This window comes from Epinephelus moara, chromosome 6, assembly GCF_006386435.1.
Source record: "Epinephelus moara isolate mb chromosome 6, YSFRI_EMoa_1.0, whole genome shotgun sequence".
NCBI lineage: Eukaryota > Metazoa > Chordata > Actinopteri > Perciformes > Serranidae > Epinephelus > Epinephelus moara.
The window spans coordinates 40,652,958-40,679,230 of record NC_065511.1 but is presented as its reverse complement, the minus strand read 5'-3'; the positions used below and the strand labels follow the sequence as shown (position 1 = coordinate 40,679,230).

The window sequence follows — 26,273 nt, the reverse complement described above, 5'->3', positions numbered from 1 at the left end:
TAGTTGTTGTTGCAGCTCTGGTGGCAGCGTTCTGACTGTGCTGAAGTTGTTTTAATGGTCTTTTTTGAAAGAGCAGATAAGAGGCAGTTGCAGCAGTCCACCCTGCTGGAGATGAAGGCATTAAGGAGTTGTTCTGGACATGAGACCTCTAACTCTTACTTGTCTGAGATGATAAAATGCTGGTTCAGCTCAGATCTGAGTCCATTAAAACACTGCTGTGTCTTCATACTGCTTGCATCAAACTGAGCTGTTAGTCTCTCCCCCTGGTTACAGCGATTTCTGTCTTGTAGAAATAATTATAAAGGGACTCATTTCTAAATTTCTTATCAGACACCTGTTCCGAAATCTTTAGTATATAATTTTGCCATATTTATTTCTGTACTATTCTAAATCAGATTTTTTTTTTTTTTTTTTTTAAAGTTGTACCAATAGTTTTTAGGTATTGGATCATTTGGTACTCAATGTTGGCAGATACCCTGAGTTTAGGTTCTTTGGTTGGTATCTGGAGAGCAGAATTCAGATTGATGCAGTCCAACTAGGGATTATATTGGATATTGGATTTTTGGCCGATATCGGATGTGCCAATATGTAACAAGTCATTTGACTGATAATCGATCCCGATTAATATATCCACTTTTTCCCCACCTGACTGTAGTGATCATCAAGTCTCATCTCTGGTGGAATTAACATCATATTTTACAGGCATACTCTTATCGTGATGGTCCACCAGCAGATGGAGACATGAAATACAATGCTTTGAAAGTACGTAGTATACATTCATTGTGCAAAATAAGAAAAAGCATGTCGGCCGATTCTGATTACGTGCTGATATTATCATGCATCCCTATCCCAACCTGTAACCATCACCTGAAGTGACTTTTAACACCATGTTCAGACAAACTTGAGCCAGTCCATTCACACAGCGTGGGAGCAGATGCTGGGTTGTCCAGTGAAAAGCTGAACCTGGCATAACTGCAACGCAGCGTGATGTCATATGACGCTGTTGGCCAATCGCATACATACAAGCTGATAGTCCTGGTTTACTTGTGAACCTTGGATTTCTAGTTTAGCTTGCAATCATTGCAACACAAGACAATATAGCTGCTGCTGGACTGGAATCACAAATACTTGTCGCAACTTTAGACATCTAGCTCATGACAGAAGCAGCAGGAATAACTCGATTTCTTTTTGGACGTGTTTGTGGGTGAGGTGTGAAGACTTGTTGTGCTGTATTCTAAATGTGTGTGTTGCTCTGGTCTATCTGCTGAAGCACCAGCCCTCTCGTCACACACTGTGTAAAGTGACAAATGGGCCAAACTCTCACGAAGCTGCTGCAGTCCTTTAAGAATGTAGTTCACCCCTCCTCCCTCTTCCTCACCCCATCTCCCCCTCCCTCCTCCCCTCCAGCCTCAAATGACCTTTTCTGGCAAACTGAGCGGTCAAACATCCTCTCTCTTGGCCCCCGCCGCCTTTTCCCTCAAGGTGAAGTCATTGACTATTCAGCCACTTGTGATGCCTGTCTTTGCACTTCTGATGTTGCCCGGGATGCGTCCTCTGCCTGCTCTGCCTCCTCATAGGAAACCTCTCTCTCTCTGCTCACTGAGGCCGTACACCCAGCTCAGAAAGAGAAAGAGTGAGTCAGACAGATAGCTGATAAGTTTGAAATGAAGGCATTGTTAGATTTGAATAGTCAGACGTGGTGGAAGCTTGTCAGGAGCAATTATGCCAAATTTGTCCATTTGATGTGGAGAGAAAGAGATATGACAGGAAGCTGACAGGTTGGCAGGTTTGCCGTCTCCTTTATTCTGACTGCTCTGTTATGAAGGTTAACACTGGCCCAGAGTTACATCTTACAGAAGAACCTCAATCTAGGTTCACTTTTCTTTATTTCAACACTTCCAATGGTCCTTTTTCCAGCCTGGTTCCAGACATCAGATCTGACGGCTGTTTCATGTTGGATCAGTCTGAGTGCAGGAAAAAGTTCAGCTAACAACTGAGCTACATGAATGAAAAACAGCGACACAAGAAAGGCAACAATCGTGGATGAGTTTGACAGAGGTGTGAAGTGTACTCCCAATAAGTTATGGGAGGAAAGGAAAAAGCAGTTGTGTCTGATTTCTGATTTTCTGTTGCACCCACTACAAGGGAGTGCATTTATTTATGACAGCAGTGACGCTGCAGAAATATGTTCTAGGAAGAAGCGGTTTTGTTGTGATGTTATATTTGTAAGTTAGCGATGGCTCTTGTGCAGATGTTTCCAGTATCCACTCAGTCAGCTCTGCTACATTTGGGCTACATTTATGCCCCTACATCTATGTTGCAAGTGTTGGTGGTGCTTGTTTTGGTTGGAGTTGCATGGTGGTGGCGTGTAGCTGAGAGTCACTCATCACGAAGAGGAAATCACCTCATCAGTCTGTTAAGTCTTGTCCTGCCGACTTCTAGCTAGCTAGCTGCTAGATAACCAGTTTGAGGTTTTCAAATGTATACAAAAGTTAACATCGAGGAAAAGATGGAGAAGATGGACGCCAGCTGGACTCACATCCTGCTTGCAACTGTACAGGTGTTAGAAAATAAACTGGACGACCTCTGTGCCGCAACAGTTTCCAGCAGGATATCAGGAGCATTGATATCCTTTGATTCACCAGAAATTAGTTGTGTTGTTGTCGTTGAGCCCAGCTCAAAAATTCACCAGGATGACATGATCAACCAGTTTTAATTTATCAGTTTTTAAAATTCAGTTTATCGGTATAATAAGAAATGTCAAAGATATATTTGAGGTCATTTAGAAACTGTCCCTGAGTTCCACATCTTTTTATTATACCTCCCTGTCGGCGATAGCTGTCGTCAAAGGCATTCATGTTTTTGGGTTTTCCATCTCATTCTCATGCCTGCAATATCTCAAGAACGCCTAGGAAGACTTTTTATGAATTTGGCACAAACTTCCACTAGGACTCAGCGATGAAGTAGTCAGATATTGGTGGTCATAGATCAAAGGTCAAGGTCACTATGTCCTTGGCCTTGTCATTCTTGTGAACACGTTATCTCAAGATTTAGATTTAGATTTTGGTGGTCAAAGGTCACTGTGTCCTTATATCTGTCTCATTTTCATGAACATGATATCTTAAAAACAGCTTGAGGGAATTTCTTTAAAATTTGGCACAATGTCTACTGAACGTCAAGGATGAACTGATTTAAATTTGGTCAAAGGTCAAAGGTCACTTCACCAAACATGTTTTTGGCCATAACTCAAGGATTCATACGCTAATTCTGACAATATTTCACACAAATGTCTAACAGCATAAAATGATGAAGTGATGACACTTTATACCCAAAAGGTCAAAGGTCAGCTTCACTGTGACATCATAATGTCCTGCAAAACACTTTTCTGGCCAATACTCAACGTCATATCTCTATCTTGGGTGTCCACGTTGAAACTCTGCTGATTGTATAGATCTGAGCTGCCGAGGGGATGATGTGTGTGAAGCGTCCATGTTTTCACAGACATGGATGTAGGTGCAACTTGAGTGGTCTGTGGAGGCGTACAAACACGAAGCACTATTTCTAGTTCCCTTTACTGTCAGCACGTAGTGAAGCTGCCCTCACAACGTATGTGCGGTTGCATGGAGGATGCATACATTGGGACCTACTACTCAGTCATAACATTGCACCTTGAATGTCGACCCTCCTGCTCAAATAACCGTTCAAATACAGCAGTCCGTAGCACAAAATCTAAAGTTAATAAAAAAGTATTTTGATTTGGAATGCAGTGCACTTTAACACTTAACGTTATCTTGGAGATACAGCACCTGGAGAGCTGTGCTGTTGTTTCTCTGCGATATATGTAGACTAAACTTTTAAGTCATAACTGTATCCATCATATTTAATCATATTTGTGCCGTCTGTCAGCTGTCAGTGGGCTGTCATCTGCGGCTCAGTCAGTGTGATGAATCTTCTGCTGCACAGAAGACTGTGGGCCAGAATAGCCAGAAAAGCATGCTGACTTGCAAACTACAGAACCCAAACTGGATGCAGTGGAACATCCTGGTATTTGTTGCGTACTGCATTATTTGACAAACTACTGATTATTTTTCTGGCATACTAAACAGTAGGCTATGGTAGTGTCTTTTGTAACTTTGATAACCAAACTTATATGATGCATTTAGGTTAAATGCAAATGAGCAAGAATATTGTTCACCTCTTGTTTTCAGACTTTTTAACCCCACAAATATTAATATCAGTGTTAGCATCAAGACGACAGCGTCTGTAATATCTTAGCATTGATTTTTCACAGCCTTTTCACAGTTAAAACTTCTGGATGTGGGTATTTACCAGTCTGCAGCTCTGTTCAGTGAAATGATTTAAACGTCCTGCTTGATCCCGAGTGGCATTTCTACTTTCAAAGCTTTTATTTCGGAGCCAACTTTAGGCATTAAAAAATCGTTTAGTGATTATTCATTAATCCTGTTTTGATTAGAAATGTGTCTCTGCTGAGATCGACAAAACAAACTTTAATTTCTGTCGCCATCTTAACTTTAGTACTCCCTTCAGTCAAAGGGAAGTGCTCGTTGACATACAGTAATTTTTTAATGCCTGTGATTTTCATGTATCCTCAGGAGAGACGAGCTCCTCGTCTCAGTTGTCCTCTCCTTGTATAAGATGATAAAAGATGAAAAAGTCTGGATTTAGCTCCTGCTTGTTAATTCAGGCCTGCAGGTGAAGCGCTGACAAGTCTCGCCCTTGGTTGGTGTGGAGTCAGTGTCGCCAGCTGTTTCCTGTTTGTTTTGGTTTGTTTGTGCCTCGATGAGCTGACAGAGAACGTTTCATCCGCAGCAAACACACAAAAAGAGAAAAAGTGGAATCAGTCTTACTCACAGGCTTACTCACTATGTATTTTTCATTTCTCCAGCTGGAGGCTCTGATCATTTATTCACTTCCTGCTTCTCCCACAGTGATGCAGATGTGTTCAGTGACACAGGGACAGACAGGACTTAAAGTTAGACTGCTCCTCTGGGCGTCATTCAGTGAAACGTGACGCTCTGCTCGGCAGTAGCCTGAAAAATTGATCCCAAGCTGCAGACCTACAAGTCTTACCTGTAGTGCTGTTGATCGGTCTAGACTGTCTTGGTGTAAAGATTAAAGTTTCACTGATTGTTACACACCTGAGTGTGTGAAATTTGTTCTCTGCATTTCACCTATCCCCTGAGGGATGGCAGCAGCAGTGCCGCGCTCAGGAATCATGTAACCCCCCAATTCCAACCCCTGATGCTGAGTGCCAAGCAGGGAGGCAATGGGTCCCATTATTATAGTCTTTGGTATGACCCGGCCGGGGATCGAACCCACAGTCTCAGGGTGGACACTCTACCACTAGGCCACTGAGCTGGTTGCCCACATGGATGTATTAAGAGACCCGGATACAGCATTGAATGTGTTGCCCTGTTCAGTCCTATAAGAGCTGCTCACTGGTGCATGAAGCCAAAATGGTTCAACTGCCGTGGATAAAATTACCCAGATGATCCGGGGATTATTGGCATTACTTCTGCATAGAGCATGTGCACCAGAGACTTACAGCGGCCGAGCACTGCAGAGTGCGACTGAGTGGCTGACCTCCACTGGCCGTATGTTTAATTTCCGGTTTAGCGCACTACTAGTCTCTATATACAGACTCTACATTCAGTGAATAAACGGTCCATGCGGTGAACTAACGAGGCGGAACATAATTGGCGTCACTGCAAACTCTGAATCCATCGTAAGGGTTCAGCATATTTACTTATGTATAAATGGAAGTTGGAAACGGAAATTCGCCTCCTCCGCCCAAATCAAACCGGAATGCCAAAAAATCGAGGATCTGCCCCCAGAGGCTGTATCGCCGTCTGCTGGAAGTCAGACGCTGAATACAGCCGATGGGTTCCAAGAATGGCGCACTACTAACTTGAATGGGGACAAAAATCTTAATCTTTAATCCTTCCAAATGTTATTTGACCGAATGGATCAAATCCTGACAGTGAAGGAGTCATTTCTCGCGGGTTGTGACACTCAAGAAAATGTATCCACTGATTTAGGGTGCATCCCATTTCCACCCCTTCCCTCTTCCCCTTGGTTTTGCACGTTCACGTGAGGGGTTGGGGTGTCTCAATTCTCATTTGGAGTAAGGGCTAGGGCCAAGACCGAGGGCTACATAGCCCTTGAAATTGGGGCGGCAGTAGCTCAGTCCATAGGGACTTGGGTTGGGAAGCGGAGGGTCGCCTGTTCGAGTCCCCGTCCGGACCAAAATATGGAGCGTGGACTGGTGGCTGGAGAGGTGCCAGTTCACCTCCTGGGCACTGCCGAGGTGCCCTTGAGCAAGGCACCGAACCCCCCAACTGCTCGGGGCGCCTCACCAAGGGCAGCCCCCTCACTCTGACATCTCTCCACTTTGTGCATGTATAGGTCCTGTTTGTGCATGTGTGTGTCTTTCGGACCTGTGTGTAATTGACAAGCAAGAGTGAAAACATTGAATTTCCCCTCAGGGGAATTAATAAAAGTAAATAAACTAAACTAACTAACTAAACAAAGATTCCGGAGGGCCACGCTTGAAAGAGAGGGCTATGAGGAATTTCGCATCATCCACGGCGTAACCATCAATCAGACGGACGGCAAAAGTTTTTTTATGTAGCAATGGCTGAACGATCTCCCAGAGAATCGCACAAATGTATTTTCAGCATTTTAATTGATATTATAATCACGGCACTCATGTTTCATGATACAGTTAATCCAATGTTCAAGCGGTTTTGCCGACGTTAACATTTCGGTGTTCCCTTTGTGTGTCACAACCAGAGACGGTGGGATTTTTGTTTGTTTGTGTCAACTCTTTTCACTTCTGCTGGCGTACAGTAGCAGCCAGCTTGCAGGAAGGCACGATGATGCAAACGGTAATCAAGTGGTGTCTCATTTCTTAGGAGAACATTTCTACCCCTAGCCTGCTCAACTCTGTATAGAGGGCGAGGGGAAGACGCAGACGAAGGGGAAGGGGTAAGAATGAGAATTGGGATTCACCCTTAAAGATGTTTCTTTCGCTATGTAAGTCAATAGGAAAAAGTCTGTTTGGGTTGCGGGGCATCATGTGACGGACCCTGCCCAGTGATGGCAGTGTCAGCAGCCCAATTCTGGGGCGTCATTCATACCAAGTCTCAGCCGAGTCAAGCGACCAGATGCAGCCAGGCTAATTTCACCCGGCATGCAGAGTTCAGGCCGATTCTGGGCCAGGTCATTTTGGCTACCCAGGTGGAAACTGCAGTACCATTGTTTGGCCACGATGAAAATTGACAGTATTTTGCTGTAACTGTATTTTTGATTTAGGAGTGGACTCTTTGAATTAAAAGTTTTCATGATATTAAAAAAATTGATTAAAGTGCCTGCAGGATGATCTACTTCCCAACTGTCCATCTGAACACTCAGCGTGCTCTGATCAATATAGTTTATCCAGTAAATTAATAATACAGGTTTTTATTCTGCTGTTCTCTGCACAAACCAAGAAAGGAAAAGTTGTTGCTGTCATGTTAAAGCCTTGTTATATTAATGTTTAATAAAAAAAATTAGATTGTATGCCCTGCATGTCAGTTTTCCACCTAGTATCGAATAATAATGCATCAGATTTATATAGCGAATATATTTTTCATGGTATTTTATCAAAGATAGAAATTCCAGTGCCATGACAACACCACAGAAGAAGAAGTGAAAGTTGTTTTTGAGTTTTTTAGGCTTGTTGAACGAGCTCATTGAGTCAGAGGTTTCTTGGTGGCTTTAACTGTGGTCCAGTTCAATCACCAACAGATAGTGAAACTGCTTCCTCTAACTTGCGTCTGGACCCTTGGTTGTAGTCACCTCATGCAGCTTCTGGTAATATAAAGACGTTCTCTTGCTGGATCAAAGCCTTTCTAAACACAGTTTGAGGCAGTTTGTCAGCATGTTTGTTGTGGGAAGAGAAAACTTGTGTTATCTCCAAGAAGAAAAAAAAAAGTGTTAACAAAGGAACAAATAGGATTATAATACAACAAAGAAGCACAGCAGACGGGGAAAGAAAAGTCAGAGTGAATATGGTGGAGGATGAAAGAGTGGTAATAATGGTAAATCTAGTTAAGTTGGAGGCCGGGCTTCAGTCCGACCCTCCGGGGAGTTCTGAGGGAATCAGGATTCAGCTCACGCTCTGCAGCTCCTGAAGTCTGACTCACAGCAGCTACAAAGCTCCAAGGACACACAGACAGTCCCTCTTTCTGTCTGTCTGAGTCTGTCTGTCTGCTGCTGGACACACACACACTAACACACACACTCACACTAATAAGCCAATAAACATTTTCATCAAACAATAGTAAGAGTCAATATTGTCTTTGAATTCTCAGCGTGTTTAAGTGCAAGCTGCTGCGTTATTATGGAGTTATTATAACATTTTGATATTGATTGAATTATTAGTGACTCTGCATCAATTTTAACCTACAAAACCCAAATATTCACTTAGAGCAAAACAACAAATCTGCACCACAACTCTTTCTTTATTGACTCAGGAGAGCCTCAGTGAGGTCGATAGATAGTCAGCCACAACAGTGAGTCACAGACAAACAAAAAATATGATGTGAGTTTGACAGAAATGCAATTGTGAAATAATTATACAGTTTCTAATACAAAGAGATAAAAGATTTCATCATGGGCAGATTATAGCACACACACACACACACACACACACACACACACATTGGGCCTCTGGGCACAGATATGCAAAGGGCCCCGGCATCTCTCCTACACAGGAGCAAGACACAGACTTTATAGCTGTGTATTGTTGCTGTGTGTGTAGTTTGTAGCAATTATGGTCTCTTTGAGGTAATTTTGTGTCATATTGGGTTCATTTTGTGTGTCTGATGTAATTTTATGTCTTTTTTTGGTAGTTTTGTGTTGCTTTGTCATTGTTTTGTGTCTCTTGATGGTGATTTTGTGTGTTTTTACTCATTTTATGTTACTTTGGCATTATTTTGTGTGTCTTTGTGGTTGTTTTGTCTTTCTCAGTTGTTTTATGTCTCTGTGGATATTTATGTCTTTTTTTTAGTCCTTTTGTGTCCTTTGTGGTTGTTTTATGTCTCTGTTTGGATTTTTTTGAGTCCTTTTTAGTCTTTTAGGTCTCTTTGTGGTCGTTTTATGTATTTTAGTAGCCCTTTTTGTTTCTTTATGGTAATTTTACATCTTTTATGTGTCGCTTTGTCAGTATTTTGTGTCTTTTTTTGTAGTTTTGTGTCTCTGTGGTTGTTTTGTCTATTTTTGTGCAAATTCTTAATGGTCATTTTGTGTGTCTGTGTATGTTTTGTGCGTTTTTATGGTTATTTTTTCTTTCATTTAGTTGTTTTGTGTCTCTTTGTGGTCCTTTTTTTGTATTTTTGTAGCTGTTTTGGTCTCTTTAAGGTAATTTTGTGTCTTTTTTGGGTAGTTTTGTGTGTTTTTGTGGTTGTTTTATGTATTTTTGTAGCTGTTTTGGTCTCTTTAAAGTAATTTTGTGTCTTTTTTTGGTAGTTTTATGTTGCTTTGTCATTATTCGTGTCTTTCTTTGGTATTTTGTGTCTCTTTGTTGTTGTTCTGTGTATTTTTGTAGCCACTCTTTAAGGTAACTTTTATGTCTTTTTTTGTTTTGCGTCTCTTCGTGGTTATTTTGTCTTTTTTTTTCATTGTTTTGTGTCTCTTTGTGGTTGTTTATTTTTGTAGCCATTTTGGTGGCTTTAATGTAATTTTATGTTTTTTCTTTGGTTGTTTTGTATCTCTGTGGTTATTTTGTGTCTTTTTTGTCGCTGTGTGTCTCCTTGTGGTTATTTTGCCTGTTTTTGTTGCTGTTTTGTGTCTCTTTGCAGTTCCTGTGCATCTCTTTGTGGTCTTTTGTGGCTTAGTGATCACTTTGAGTCCCTCCTTGGTCAGAATGTGTAAATTCGAGTGACATTTTCCAAGTGAAGGCTGCGGGGCCCCTGACCTTTAGGCCCCTGGGCCTGTGCCCAGTTGGCCCATTCAGTAATCCATCCATGCATCCAGGAGAGAACCCAAACAAAACCTTAAAACAACCAAAGAGTTGTGTAAAACAATGAGAATAAATAATCTAAATCAGTCTCTTGCGTTTCTGAGTGCAGGATAGATAGTTTGTATTCACAGTGTTGGACATGATGGATAAAGTCATCATCCTGTCTGTTATACTGCAGAGACTCTGATGATATTGGCTTGTTGTTACTTCAGTCGCTGTTTAAATGTTTGATGAAAATCGGCCACCTGCCACCTTTCCTCTCTGAGTGTGATGAATGGCTCCGAGTATTAAGTCAATATGTGTTTTTTCTCTGTAGTGAGCATCTAAATTCTGAGAGGGAGGAAGTCACACAAACTAAACCAACTAATAAATCAGAGTCTCAGTCTGGAGACATTTGGTGTTTTTGATTCGTCACCAAAGGCTGAACATTGTTGTATTTATCTCCGCCTAGTCTGGCTTTTTAAGGGGGGTTGTAAGTTTGTTTTATTTGTTACTTTTTATGTTGAAAATTAAATACAAGAAACAAAACAAAAAGAATGGTATTTTTGTCTTGCTTCAAATTTCATCCTCAAATGCAACCTGTTATCACAGTTAATTAATCTGTGCACACTGATTTTTGAACATTTAACCACTGTATGACTGATGGAAGGCTTCATAGATTCCTCTCAACATTGTTTTCATTAACTTCATTGTACAGTAATTAGGTTAAGTTAAGTTAGGACAGTGCGCGCTGTGTGTGCATTTTATTTAAATTTATTGAAAGGATAGCCCCTTGAGATGTAGCATCTCGACACAAATACAAGACAAAAACATACAGACAAAACTGCATTACTTAGCAAACATACACTACAGATACACAGATACAGACATCTCGCTCACCATTTCCCACCCACTCCCCCTGCCCTCATAGTTTCATAGTAGTTTTCAGCAGGACAACTCATAAACATGAGCATTTTTTTTTAATTCTTATTTAGACCCAAGTCAGTCACAAAGTTTCCTGTTTTTTTTTGTTTTGTTTTGTTTTTTAAAATAAAATAAGAAAGCGATCAAATAAAGATAAAAATTTGTTGTATGACTAATCATATATGCAGAGATGGTATTAGTGGTATAATAAATAAAAGTAAACTCACAAATTTTAACCCTTGAGAAAAATATTAGGCAGGAAGAAATAAACAAATTAATTAAAATAGATTAAAATAATTAAATAAAAAATAATAAAACAATAACAATTTTACTTAAACAATAAAAACAATAAAAAAAATACTCATAGATACATAAAAAATAAATAAATAAAAGTAAATAGTTAAAAATGGGAGCTTGCTATCAGTAAAATAATAAATATATATATATTTAAATCCCTTAACATTGTCTGGTCTCAGACCTAAAAAACACGAGCAAGTTTTACCCAACAACATAATGATTACCTTGTCAGTTCACAGCGACACAGTTCAGTACTATCACCTGACTGTTTCTCGTCTCATCTATCTTTAGCCGTTGTTTCCTTTGTGGTATGTAACACCTCTTTGCTCAGTATAATGAATGCTGCCTCCACCTGACTGAGTGTAATTAAACACATGGGCTTGAACCTGTATCGATGGATGACAGGGTCAAAGTTCCCTCTTCTGTACACTGGGGGGAACATGACCCTCGGTCCCCATGGCGATCACGCACATCCTACCAACACTTCTACTTGACATGTTGTTACCTTTTGTCAGCAGATGTGTTTGGTGCAGTCCAGAGGTTTTTGTCATGTTCAAGTTCAAACACTGTCTCTCACCCACAGACTGGATGTGCCCCTTCCTGTACTGCTGTGTACCATCTGTCTCCTCGTCCTGCCGTCGTCCTCTACCCACCACCACGAGTCAGGTACGCACCCCTCCCTCTCCGCCCCCCTCTCTTTTCACCACTGACACACACCACTCCATTAAATCATACGTGACCTCTGACTTAAAGGGCAGCGGGATGCTGTTTAATCATTTCCTGTCGTTCATTGTTTTTGCTGACACGAACTCTCCGGAGGCCGTTTTCAAGGGCGTCCGAGTGCCCCAGCAGGAAGTCAGACGGATATAGTGTCTTCTCCTGTAGTTGGACTGTAGTGAGAATATTGGCAGATTTTTCTATAACATTGAAACATATGGCATGTAAAGCAAAATAAAATGGGGAAATGCAAACTGATTTTGATTCCACGATACCGGCATGCTGTCTGAAATCGCACGCTGGAGTGGCATCATGCCGCCGTTGTTTGGTTCAGTGTAAAACTGTACAGGCGGCATAAAGAAGGGACTTCATAGCAACGCCGTGTAGAAAAAGCTTCCAGACATGAGAGAGGCATCAATCTTGCCTCATCAGTTGAAAGTAGCATATCTCTCAAAATGTCACCTCTAACTTTAAAGGTTGCCTCTCCTCAGATGACTCGAAGCTGCTGCAGGTGACCATCCCCACCACCCCGCCTGTGGTTGCTGTGCTGGGCGGCTCTCTGACGTTACCCTGCCTGGTGTCTCTGGCCCATCCACCGCCATCCCCCTCCACCAACGGCCGCCACGCCGTGCTGTCCCTCCCCCGGGTAAAATGGAGCGTGCTGACTCAGGGCCGAGAGACGGAGATCCTGGTGGCCCGCGGCGACAGGGTGAGAGTCAGCGAGGCCTACAAAGACAGAGCCTCGCTGCTCAACTACGCCTACTCCCCCGCCGACCTCACCCTGCGGCTGGAGAGCCTGAGGCAGAACGACACCGGCTTCTACCGCTGCGAGGTGCAGCAGGGCCTGGAGGACGCTGATGACGTGGCTCAGGTCAAGGTCAAAGGTGAGACACATACACAAAACTAATTATTTTTTAGCAAGACTTGGGCGGCGTTTCCAGCCATGATTGTGCCACTGAAAGCAGGTATTTTAAGCCAAAACATGATCTTTTTCAAACCATAACCAAGTGGTTTGTGTGCCTAACCTAACCACATGTTAACCACAGTGTTGCTGAAGCCTTTCAGCATGTCCGCCACATAATAAGGTACAAATTTTACATACATGTGGTTCAAACAGTTATTCTGGCAACTGAGGAGCTCCAGGAAAATGCTCATATGCTCATACATAAATAAATTGGTGGTTTCGTTAGTCCAAATAATGTGTGCCCCCTTACCTCAGACACAATTTGTCTGTGGACCTGATTTGCCAAAATTTCTAATATATCCTTCTGAATGGTGGCCGACAGCCAGTTGTAGACAACCAGTCATTAGCTACTATAAAACTCCATCCAGATGGATATTCCTCTGCAGTGGAATTAGATATAGCCAAGATATTTTATGGGTTTAATAAGCAGCTCCAAAACTGTCCTGGCAAATTTCTGGTCTTTCTCAGGCTGTCCGTGCTATTGATCATCTCCCACTAATGCAAATCTCTCCCTAATTTTAACATCAGCTGCCCCGTGACTTTTTTTTCATATCCTTTTGACAGGCACCTCATCATATGCTGTTCAAAATTCAAACATATGTTCAGACAGCTCATGATAATATCTACAGACTGTGTTGTTTCACCTCTTGTCAATACGGACCCAAATCTCTTATTTAAAATTTCCTTGATCCTCATTTGAAGTTGTTCAGGGGCACTGGCTTAAAGGCCGACTCAAAGCTTTTATTTCTACTCTGAGGAGCCATGAGCGAGGAAACACAAGCGTAGCACTCACAAAAACCTTCTGTCAGCTGCATGCCCCCTTATTGAATATCAGTTATTGATAAGACTCTGCAGCTGATCGGACTGATCTGATACATCACAACATCAGTGGAGTTTCATACCAGAGTGAAGACAACAGATAACAGATTAAACTCAAATGGATCACTGCCACGTTTTTTAATTTTTCTGATTTTACCATCTAGTTAAAAATCTGAACAACAAAATGACCATAATCAACTTTCTTTCTTAATTAGAGAGATTTTTCTTTTCACAATTTGTTATTTCCCCAATTAATTAATTTCTTTATGGATACAGTTAACGTCAGAGAGTCTGTCAGCAAGAAATTCATTTTACATCATTTGTCGTTATTTCCATTCAGTCACGTGAGACTAATAATTTCAATTTTCCCCTAAACATGTAGCCTGATAAATAGTTGTCATAGTTCAACAGACATCATAATCATAACCTGGGTTATCAAATAATTAATTTATGATCAGAATGTCAATAAATACAGATGCTGATTTCTGAGCCTCTCTGAGCAGGACTCAGTATGCATACAGAAGGTGGGTTGATGTACCTGTGCATTGACGATAACTGTGGCTAGAGGCATTATGTTTTCTGGTTGTCCATCTGTCCCTCCGTCTGTTCGCATGTCCGTCCATCCCATTCTTGTGAACACAATATCTCAAGAAGAAAACTTTGAGGGAATTATTTCAAATCTGACACGAATGTCCCCTTGAACTCAACGATAAACTACGATAAAGATCAAGGAACAAGGACTTGCATCCGTCTCATTCTCTTAAAGGCGATGTGTCACAATTGTCTTGAGGGAATTTTTCTTTGAATTTGACACAAATGTCCACTTGGACTGAAGAATGAACTGACAAATTAGATGGCTGAAAGTCAAAGGTCACTGTGACCTCACAAAACATGTTTTGGGCCATAACTCATACGTTGAGTATTACAAAACTTAACACAAATATCTAACAGGATAAAATGATGAAGTGATGACATTTTATATCCCAAAGGTCAAAGATCAAAGTCACTGTGACATCATAATGTTCTGCATAAAACATTCAACGTCAGTTTAATCGCTATTTACATTATAGACAACAGTATGTTGACATGTACAACTATCAATCTCAAAAAATGTCAAATACGGGGTCCCCCAAGGTTCAATTTTGGGACCATTGCTCTTCATCTTTTATATTAATGATTTTGTTAATTCCTCTAAATTACTGCATAAAGTTATATTTGCTGACGATACAAATTTATTCCTGTCCCATAACAACTCATATGAGCTTCAAGATCTATTTAATGCTGAACTACAAAAAGTAGATACCTGGTTTAAATGTAACAAATTATCGCTTAACATCATCAAGACTAACTTTATTGTATTCCAGTCTAACAAAAAAACAGTGGATCATATCCATCTCAAGATTGATGGCAAGGAGTTGACAAGAGTAAAGTCAACAAGATTCTTGGGGGTCCTCATAGATGAGTCACTCAATTTCAAATGTCACATTGACATCTGTTAACTAAATTGTCTAAATATGCTAGTCTATTTTTCAAACGTTGATATTTTCTTCCTTTACCTGCTCTCCTTATCTTATACAAAACCTTGCTTGAGTCTCATATCAATTATTGTAATATTATTTGGTGCAACACCTTCCCTAGTCACCTGAAGAAATTAGAAAGTTTACAAAAGAAAATAATACGAGCCATAACCTGGTCTGGTTATAACACTCCCACTCGTTCCCTCTTCCACAACTATAATCTCCTGAGGCTTGCTGAGTTCAATGTTCATCAAAATGCTGCTACAATATACCAAGTTGTCCATAACTTGAATTGAAATACACATCTTATACACGGTAAAAAAAGACGACTGAAATGCACTACTCTAAGCATAACAACCAGGGGGCTGCAGATCTGGAATGGGCTTGATGAGTCTGAAAACATCTAAATCCATCTCTGTTTTTAAGAAGAAACTGAAACAAAAAATGCTTAATTTATATGTATAGCATCCTTCACTGATCTGGGAATGTATGTTGATTTGTCCTGTGTGTTTTATGTTTTGTGTCTGTAATATGTTTTGTGTTTGTAAGATGTCTTGTACCATGTCACTGCTATACATCTTGACTCATCTTCCTGATCAGGTTCCCGCCATAAGCTTTAAATAGCTTCATGGGAGACCTGGCACTCCACACAATTGTGTCTTGTACTTGTATAACTGTTGACACATGTTGATTCTGTGTGGTGTGCAAATAAAAATCTGAATCTGAATCTGAATATTATTCACTTTAAGTCTCCAACAATGTACAAAGTGTGCATGAAGGGCTCAAAATGTCAAGGAGAGAGAGAGAGAGAGTCCTCATGCACTCGATGATTTGACAGCTAGACAGCTATAAGCCCTCGCTGACTTAGCAGGAACACGCCTCAAAGGGAGTGTGGACCCTGGGATTGGGCCTTTATTACCATAGTGACAGACAAAACCACCACAGGGTGCACATGGATCAGCAGAGACAAATTATTTAATCACAAAAAATACAAATTACATCTTTGGTAGGAAGCAGCAATAAAAGTTTGGTTGTATCAGAAGTGTTTGTGCGTCTTAATTGTTTAATCTTGTCCTCGGGGTTGATGAAAACATTTTACTTTTCCTGCGTCCTGCATGTCGCCCCTCTTCTGATGCCTTTTTTGCAGAATGACATAAACAGGACAGAGTTCACAACAGCTGCTGGTTTGTTTTTTTACAGGGGTGGTGTTCCATTATCGTGATGCATCCAGCCGCTACGCCTTCACCTTTGAGCGGGCCAGAGAGGCCTGCGAGGAGATCGGGGCTGAAATTGCCACTCCAGAGCAGCTCCTGGCCGCCTACCACAGCGGATACGAGCAGTGTGATGCAGGCTGGCTCTCAGACCACTCAGTGAGGTGAGCGCCTCGGAGAGAAATGCTCCAAATGTCAAACAGGACACATCACTCAACTCTGGATCAAGAGGCCTCTTCAGCACTTTGTATTATTTAGAATTGAAAGTTGAGACACTTAGGTGTTCAGCGTACATTTGGCAGCAGCCCAAATCCTTTATGTTGCTCGACAAAAACAACAACAGTAAACTGGAACAGTGACACGATGCTGTCCGTGTGGCTGAGGGAGCATCGTGGTCTGATAGTGGACCTCTCAGCCAGCTAACATTTGATATGCTCTGTACATCAGAACACACAGATCATCCAGCAGCTGAGAGGCACTCATCTCATCTGAAACCAAACATTTCTCCCCACTTCAACACCCAGTCAGAGAAGAGCTCAAACTAGCGTGATGTTTGGAGTGCTGCCATCAAAACAGAAGAGGTGCTTGGTGTTTCAGTGCAACATTTCCCTCCACAGATATCCCATCCACACACCAAGAGAGGGCTGTTTTGGGGACATGGATGGATTGCCGGGGGTGAGGAACTATGGACTGTTAGAGCCTGATGAGCTGTACGACGTCTACTGCTACGTGGAGAATATCGATGGTAAGACAACCAAAAGGAGTTTTTAATATGTACTTAATTTTTTTTTTTTTTTTTTTTTTTAAAATTTAAACAAACTGGCATGGTGGTGCAGTGGTTAGCATTGTCAACTCATAGAAAGAGGGTTCCTGGTTCGAACTCTGGGGTGGGGGAGCCCTTCTGTGTGGAGTTTGCATGTTCTCCCTGTGTCAGCGTGGGTTTCCTCCAGGTGCTTCAGCTTCCTCCCACAGTCCAAAGACATGCAGGTTAATTGATAACTCTAAATTGTCCGTAGGTGTGAATGTGAGTGTGAATGGTTGTCTGTCTCTATGTGTCAGCCCTGTGATAGTCTGGTGACCTGTCCAGGGTGAACCCTGCCTCTCACCCAGTGTCAGCTGGGATAGGCTCCAGCCCCCGTGACCCCTAACAGGATAAGTGGTTACGAAAAATGATATAATGTTGTTTATATACTCATGGCAGTATAGTACCACAGCAAGGTAACAGGCCAGAGATCATCAGAACTTGACACCTGTCTCCTTGTGTAAAGGTGAAGTGTTCCATGGCTCTGCCCCCCAGCGCTTCACCTTCTGGGAGGCCAAGGCCTACTGTCTGAGTCACGGGGCCGAGCTGGTCACCACAGCTCAGCTGTACGCAGCCTGGAATGATGGACTGAACCTCTGCAGCCCGGGCTGGCTGGCAGACGGGAGTGTGCGCTACCCCATCGTCACCCCCAGAGAGCGCTGTGGAGGCGGTGAACCCGGGGTCAGAACTGTGTATCGCTACAGCAACCAGACTGGCTTCCCTGAGGCTCACACTCGACACGACGTCTACTGCTTCAGAAGTATGAAAACTATGTTGTTTTTATTAAGTATCCTGGTTTATTTTCTTCATCCGGCTCTTGGCCCCTCTGAGGGTTTGCAAGATAAATCTTAGGGGGATAGGAGAGTTGAAGAAACACGGTTCTGTTCCTCCTCTAAAAGAATATTCAACTGTTCTTGTCTGTCCTCATATTCTCATGGACTTTACTTTAATCAAATATTGGTCAAATAGTGTGCAGAACTGAGATAGTGCAAAGAGTATATGGCTGTCTTGGTTTTCCAGTCATACCCGATTTATGTAAGTGCAAGACTGATTAGTGATCCCAGTCTACAGAAATAATTTTGGAAAATGGCAATGTTCCTTTTTCCCTCGCCAAACTTCAGCTTAACTTTGGAGCATTATTTGGTCCCCTTTCTGACTAGATAACATCACATGGTTGGTTCCAATGGGTCCTCTAATTTAATGTGATATCTGTACCTTCACTGTAGCTTTAAAACTGAGCCCACTACAGCAGATTTTATTTGCTAAAAAACCGTCTGCCTCACTTCTCACCTTCAGCTCTGCCTGTCATACCTGCTGCTTCTTTGCATTTCTTTTGTGTTGTTTCTTCGAGGAGTCCCTGATTTTTGGTGAGGCATTCTGACTTAGCTAGTCAGGTTACAGTCTGCCTCACGTGTTTACAGTAGTGGCACTTGTGAGTTCTGCGCATCGTGCATCTGAACCCTCTGTCAGATGGACCGCACCATTTCCATTTGCGGGTGAAAAACAGATTTTGCAGCAGCTCCCCAGAGACACAGAGAACAGTGGAAAAACTCCTTCAGACTGATAAAAGATCAGGTTGAAAAGCATCAAAGTTATCCTTTAAATCATTCTCGCTCCCTCCATTTTATCAAGGATAGTTTGGGAGCTGACTTGTAAGAACTTGCTCATATACCAGCATACATCTGCTCCATTAGTGTTTTCTATTGCTGTTCATCCAAATTGGTTTGGCTGAAGGTAAAATTAAGGCTGATTGGTACAGATTAACCACAAATGCTATAGTTAGTGTCGCTTGCCACTTGTTAACTCTTGTGACGGAGATCACAGATGCTCTTTCTTCTTTCTTACATGCTAATGAGCTTTCTTGCTAAACTCTCAACCAAGTTTTTCCCGTAGTGGCATTAGGAGTAGGTCCAATCAAATCCCGAACATTATGAATAACATTTTCTAACTCTGCTCTTTATTCCAGGCCATAATGGCCCTTACACAGAATCTCCTCAGGATTTTCTTGCCACGGAGCCAGAGGACATTGGCCAGGACATTGTTTTCTTAACTAATCCTGCAGAGGAGGAGGTGGAGGAGGTGGAGGAGGAGGGGTTCAGCCTGAGCGAGGTGACGGCTAAGGAGGGTGAAGAGGTCCAACATGCCCAGACAGCCAATCCCGTAAAGCAGGGCCCGGTGGAGGCTCACTCCCCAACATTGGGTTATGAGAAGGTGGATGTTCATCAGACTGTCACTCCTCCAGCTGAGCATCAGGTGCACGAGGTCATAGAGAAGGCCAGCTACCCAGAGTCTTATCAGCCTGCACCTGAAGAAAACACAGACACAGATCACGAAGAGTCTCACACACTTCCAACGACTCATCCAACGGCTGATGGCGTAGTAACTGTTAGTGAAAACTCCACTTTACCCACAACTGATGCAACAGCTTCAGAGAGCGGAGAGCCCTCAGAGCATCATATCTCTGTGACTGACAGCCTGGATACGCCAGCTGTTACTGCAACATCTGGAACTGATGCAAATGAGCTCTTCAGCAGCTCTCCAGTGGCTCCTCAGGAGGGCGACCTTCCTGTTCTTCAAGAGGACCACACTCCAGATGACCACCTGGAACTCGCCTCTGAAGTTGAGCTCGTCTACTTGAGCACCTCTTATGATGTTTCAGGGCAGCCAGAAGAGGCCAGCGCTGGGCCTGTTGAGGAGATATCAGCCGTGACTTCTTCACCCCACACCGAGGAAACAGATGTTCACTCCACCACTCTGCTGCCATCCTTTGACAACAGTACGCCTGAGAGCCTTCCAACAGAAGAGGCATCTGGAGGGGAGGAGACACAAAACACTGTGACTCAAAGTTTGGCTGGTGTGGACACCTCTTCCCCCTCTGAGCTGGTCCCTACGTCTGATTCAGGTATGTGTACAATGAAGATGTCATAGTGACCTGATATTTGACTGTCATTAAGGCTAAAACTATTTTAAGTTTTTTTCTTTTTCTTTCCTGTGTGATCTTGTGTATCTCTAAATTTTGAGGTTGTTGTGGGTCCATGAACGCAGCACAGACAGAACTCTTCTTTCATCCTCAGCAGCAGCAGTTTGTAGAGTTTGAGTTGCAGGGTGGATAATTAATCAGTCGATTTGTTCAGAGCTGATCAGATCAGATCGATAGATGAGAGGAGCAGCTGTTTGTGAGTGAAAGCAAATTTTTAGATATAGGGCAATGAACGGTTACGTTTCACTTTGCACTGAGTATGCTCTGCGCTGCAAGAGTGTAGATATATTCCAACAGTGCAACTAATGAACGGTCAAGCTCCAAAAATAGAAAGTCAATATGTGGCAGCCGATTCTTTAATCATAGCCGGCCATCACAAATAAATGAATGTGTGAGAAACGCTGGATTTTTTTGTCATATTTTACTTTTCTGTCCACTGGGTACGTTTTGTAAGTAAGACGAAAAGACTAAAAACTTTATCTTATGAGGTCAAACGGATCTAGACATAGTTTGCAATTAAAAAAAGATAACAAGTTACATTAGATTGCAGTGTATGTTATTGCAATACTCAGCATAACACAAAGTTTTACATCACAATAATATTCTTCAGTCAGTAACACTTGTCTTAGATTTAATCATTTATTGCAACAAATGGAAATACAGTTGTGTTTGGTGCTGAGGGCTCCACTCTTGAGGTGCTCCCTAGATTAGAAAAGAAGCAAGCTATGCTGAGAGTGGGACCAAGCAAGACATTAAATACCATTAAACCTTAGAGCCATGTTAGGACTCTGAATTAGAATGGTGAAGGGTGGGGTGGTGGAGGTAAAGCTTGGCCAGCAGCAGCGGTTATGTGGCAGCGTTGGTGTAGGAGGGATCAATGAGTAGAAAGACATATTTAAATGGACTGCAATGGAAGCACATGGGGCAACTGAACACCATCACTATATACCCATTAAAAGTGGTTCTTTTTGCCACAGACAGGCTCAGATTGTCATTATAAGTGTCTGAAGTGTCTCTTTATATGGACAAATAGCAGGTGAGTAGAGAGAGAGGGACCACAGGCAGCAGAGGGGGAACCAGCTGCAGGACATGAAGCTGGGAGACTGCAAGTGTTCTTATGGTATCTGTGACCCTACACCCACACAGAGGTAAAATGCTTATGTTGCAAAGAGTGTTTAGTGTTTGCACATTTCCAACCTGCACCGACAAAATGGGGAGCTGTACTTCAAGCAGCTGTCACCAACCAACTATCTTTGTTGGAAATGGACACGCTGAAGTTTTGGCTAGTTGTGCTACAAATGGATCCTGCTCTCCTGTCCTCACACTGAGCATGAAGACCTGCAGGTCTGCAGTGACCATTTTGATCAGGATGACTACAGTATCTCAAAGAGGAGAAGAAATCCAGAGCTAATTTTCTTTTTTTTTTAAAAAAACCCTCCTGTTCCAAGAGCAAATTTACCTGCTGCAGACAAGTGGAGGCAGGCTAATGCTATTAGCTAACGTTATTATGTGTACATTGCATAACATTACATATGAAAGCATGGCAGGATAACGACAACAATTAATCAATAACCGATTAGGAGGCGCAAAATATCAACTGATTCAGTACTGATAATAACAAATCTGTATAGACTGATTACCCAATTTCATCAGCTGATACTCATAATAATAAAATAAGTGATATCAACAAGCTGAAACTATCTATGCTGCAGTGTGTGTGGTAGAAAAATATATATGCTTCGGTATTATACGACCTATAATATATTTTATTATATTTTATGCTTACATTTGCCCTTCCCACACATCAAGGCGTTAGCTACTGGCAGGGAATGATGATGGTAATGTTAGATATTGTACGAGCCCCTTGTCCTCTCTTCATGCGATCAAATTCAAAGCCACGGTGTTGAAATCATCTGGATAATCATCCATAATATTGAAAATGTTTTAGAAAACACTGAAATACGTTTTCTGTAAACTACTCTGATTATTATACTCCTTAAACGAACGAACACTTTGCAAATCTATTTTCAAACAGGTGCGTAGGAGAAGGACGAGATGAATAAAACTTGTAGAAAACTTACAAGTTAGACGGTGTGCGGACAAACAGACAGGATCAAGTAAGGGGTAAAGACACACTTACAATAACAATCTGAGCCTGTCCGTGGTGAAAATAACCACTTTTAATTGAGATACAGTGACGGCGTACAATTGCCCCATGTGCTTCCATTGCAGCCCGTCCCGTGGCTGCTGGCTGCTGGCTGCTGCCCGTTTCGCTCAACAATGCACCAATTTTCAAAACTGTTGGTCACATCAGTCTCTTCGATCAATTTACACATTAAAATAGGGTCTAGATCGAAAAATGCCAAAGTTATTCTTTAAGTATTGTGGTGATATGATACTGTATCAGGGCCTTCGGTGATATCCAGCCTTAGTGGTGCTAGATGAAAAATCACGGGATCACCAGAGTCATTAAGATTCATCTTTACTAGGGACTGTCATTGTCTGTGGCAGTGGGGTCTCATGGCAATCCATCTGAGATATTTCACTTTGACCCAACGTCGGCATTCCTAGAGCCTCACTGCTAACATGGCTACAAACATATCCTCACAAATAAAGTGCAAATAGTATATTAAGTAGCCTACATGTCTACAAATGACAGCACACACTTCACCTGCATTGTTATCATTAACTTCTTTTTTATGTCCTGCTGGAGTTTTCCATGTTCAAACTAAATTTCTGCAGGAAAAGATGTTTTTAAAATCTCATTTCAGATGATCCCTTTTTTCTTGACAGGTGATGATCACACCACGGAGCACCCAGAAGTAACTGTGGAGTTGTCCATCCTGGTCGATCATACTGATGAGGAGTCTGATGGCACGTCAGGGGAGACAGCACCAGATGATCAAACAGACCAGAGCGGACACTTCCACCCTGAAGACGTCTCCACAGCAGAGGTCATCACAACCACAGCAGAGGTCATCACAGCCACAGCAGAGGTCATCACAGCCACAGCAGAGGTCATCGCAGCCACAGACGACTCCAGTGTGAACGCTCCGGTCTTAAACAGTGATCCAGTTACTCTGATGACATCCCCTGTATCTGTAACCCTGTCTCCACCTGCTGTGGAGGTTGAAGCCAGCTCCCCAGAGATTATAACCTTCATACCCGAAAGCAATACTTCATCTGGGGCCGAACCTCAGGAGGACATCCAGGACAAACTTGAACAGGAGGTATTAGGAGAAAGCCCAGCGGTATTTCTCAACACACCCCAAAATATCACAGAAAGTGATCCGGAGGGGACGGAGCGAGATGCCAGAGAGGGATCAGGTGAATCCTCAGGAGAAAGCCCAGAGGTGACACCGGAACTGCTGCTGACAAATCCAGCTCACTCAACGGACCACACTTCAGAGGAAAATGACAATGAGGATGCCACTGATCCACCATCATCTTCATCAGATATAAAAATCACATTGATCCCTCATCTGACCCTCACACCCGGCTGGGAGCCAGAGCCTTCCTCCTCCACACTACAGGAGTCTCGCTCTGAGCAGGAACACAGCGCTGAGCTGCCTGTCACTGAGGAATCTGATGATGCCTCTAACGAGCAGGAGGTCGTGACTGAGATCACCACTGCTGGCATCAATGGTGAGTTTAAAGGAATAGTCCACCAAAAAAGGGGCACCAACAAGTGTAGCTTGCTCTTTGTGGAGGAAAAAGAAGGTTAGAAAATATGTCTCTGAAACCACTGCAGCATCGTCCATCCTCAATCAAAAGTATTGTAAAAAGAGCTGCAATAATTGGTCATGAATTGATTAGTTAACTGAAGAAATTAAAAAGTTTTTAACCAACAAGGTCAAACAATTGTTGGTTCCATCAGGAAGTGCTGCACAAAGCAGAGCACAGTGCAGCTCACTGTCATTGCTGGTTTCAGACAGACTCTTTGTGTTAGTAGCAAATGCACTCGCACCTTTTTGTCCACGGCTGTGTAGGTCTTAAGGCCCAGACACACCAAACCTGCTGCGTGGCCAGATATCGCTGCGTTTTAGCCAAAAATGTAGCACATGAACAGACTGTAAAGACCACAGCAGTCGGTCAACCATCATATATGTTCTGCGCCTCTGTGGGAGGAAAGAACGTTCCACACCAGCAGATTGGCAGTAGTCTGTGTTCGTCTTACAAAAAGGGAAACTGGAAGACCGTCATGATGCTAGTTAGCCAGTTAGCACATTTACAACACAATTAAATGTTGACAGAACAGAGCATATTTAATGTGTGCTAGTGAACAAAAACACAAACCATCAAGAAACTTTTCTGTTAAAAAGCTCAGTGGATAAAGACTTTAGCTCTTTGTTTACTTTCCTCACTTCTGTTTTGTTCCTGAATTCGTCTTGTGTGCTGAGCTGAACTGCCAGTCAGAGTGATTTACTTCACCGACAGGCTTTGCTGCCACTGTCGGTGGCCAAAATAAATAAATAAATAAATAAATATATAGTCACATTCTTTTGTATAAAAAGCACTTGAGGTCGAGTTGTCTGCATTTATATATAATCTGTGACCATGTAAGGGACTGTTCTTTATTTATCAAAGGAGGGGGATGCCTGGGGTGTGGCTTTGTTTTGTTTTTGTTTTGTTTTGTTTTAATTTTGACCCTCCCCTCCTTGAGCTTCTCTGAGTGACTGGTAGAAAATGCATGACCCTCCCTTTTAAAACTTACCCTTCCATGTTTGAAAGCTAAAAGTTGAAGACGAAATCCTGTAGTTGGATTTTTCACTCTTATTGTGCATGGTGGTTAGTTCGTGCAAATAGTTTAATTTTGGCCAAATTTTATATAACACAGAATAAAGTGATTTTAAATAAAAAACATTATTTTAAACTCAGATTATTATTTTTTTTTCTGACTGACATATTCATCACACATGACGTGTCCAAGGACTGTTGGGAATTTTAAAATCCAAGGATAATTTCTGTTTTTACAGTTTCTGACTATAATAAATGGTGTAATTTTGGTGATAAAAACAAACAAACAAAAACAACAACACATGCCTTAATTTGCCTGTAAAACAAGTCCAAATCATAACTGTTTAAAGTGGTATGCCCCTCCCCTAAGTCTAAATAAAAAATGTCCCTCCCCAGTACTTAAAACATTATTCGACATATCTCCCCTTTTTGCACCACCCCTCCGCCTCACAAGTAACGAACAGTCCCTAACAATAAACTGTCTCTACAGAACATGGATCAGAGGGACATGAGGGAGAGAGCGGCACCAACGAGCCTCCAGTTAAAGTTTGCACGTGGCATGCCGATGAGGAGGAAACCAACGCTCCGACTCATGCCGCCGACAGCAGCGATGTGACGATCACTGCTCCCACCATGTTCCCACAGTATCCCGCCCTGGCTGCGTCCCTGCCTGCTGCCAAAGTGTCTGCTGTCAGACCAGGAGCCATGTCAGGTACCTGTGCTCTGACACAAAGTGCTGCACACAACAGAAACAACAGCTGCTGTTAGAAGCAGAGGGGGAGACATCTGTCTCTGAAAAGGCCCAATCAGGAGAGGGATTTTATGTTCGCTCGCAATTTAACACCTCCAGCTGACTCAGCACAACAGAGAGATTAGGTCCTCATTCAGAGTTAATTCTCAGAGAATAACACACAGCAGGTGTCTCCTCACTGTGTTACATAAGAACAGTCTTTCTTTTAAAAATATTACTCATTCTTTAAAAGACCAAAAACCAAAAAATCTAAAAATTAAAATGATTTTCTTTCTTTCCTTTTTTTAAATGCACCTTCAGTTTGTTTGATAACATACTTTTTATATCGTACAGGATAAAAGTCTCAGCCCAGTCATGAACACAAAGCTGCACCTTCAGTACTTTATATATGTCACTGTGACAATACAACATAAAGATCACTCATGCCATGTTAGTTTGAAGTTACAGTGTTTGTTCACTTAAAGCAAAAAATGCACATCACCAAGTCTGTTAAAAAGTACTTTCATTTGATTTGGCTAATGTTCGAAGTAAAATTTGTAATTCAACAAGTC

At 42.1% G+C, this 26,273-nt stretch overlaps 1 protein-coding gene across 1 annotated transcript in view; it reads left to right on the top strand.

Moving 5' to 3' along the window:
• The window catches only part of bcan (brevican), a 39,633-nt gene that overhangs the window by 7,516 nt on the left and 5,844 nt on the right, over positions 1 to 26,273 (top strand). The window contains exons 2-9 of the mRNA XM_050046665.1: positions 11,808 to 11,890; positions 12,433 to 12,825; positions 16,442 to 16,616; positions 17,070 to 17,197; positions 17,721 to 18,014; positions 19,221 to 20,156; positions 23,028 to 23,879; positions 25,462 to 25,683. Coding sequence (XP_049902622.1) covers positions 11,808 to 11,890; positions 12,433 to 12,825; positions 16,442 to 16,616; positions 17,070 to 17,197; positions 17,721 to 18,014; positions 19,221 to 20,156; positions 23,028 to 23,879; positions 25,462 to 25,683 — 3,083 coding nt within the window. The remainder of the gene's footprint in view (positions 1 to 11,807; positions 11,891 to 12,432; positions 12,826 to 16,441; positions 16,617 to 17,069; positions 17,198 to 17,720; positions 18,015 to 19,220; positions 20,157 to 23,027; positions 23,880 to 25,461; positions 25,684 to 26,273) is intronic.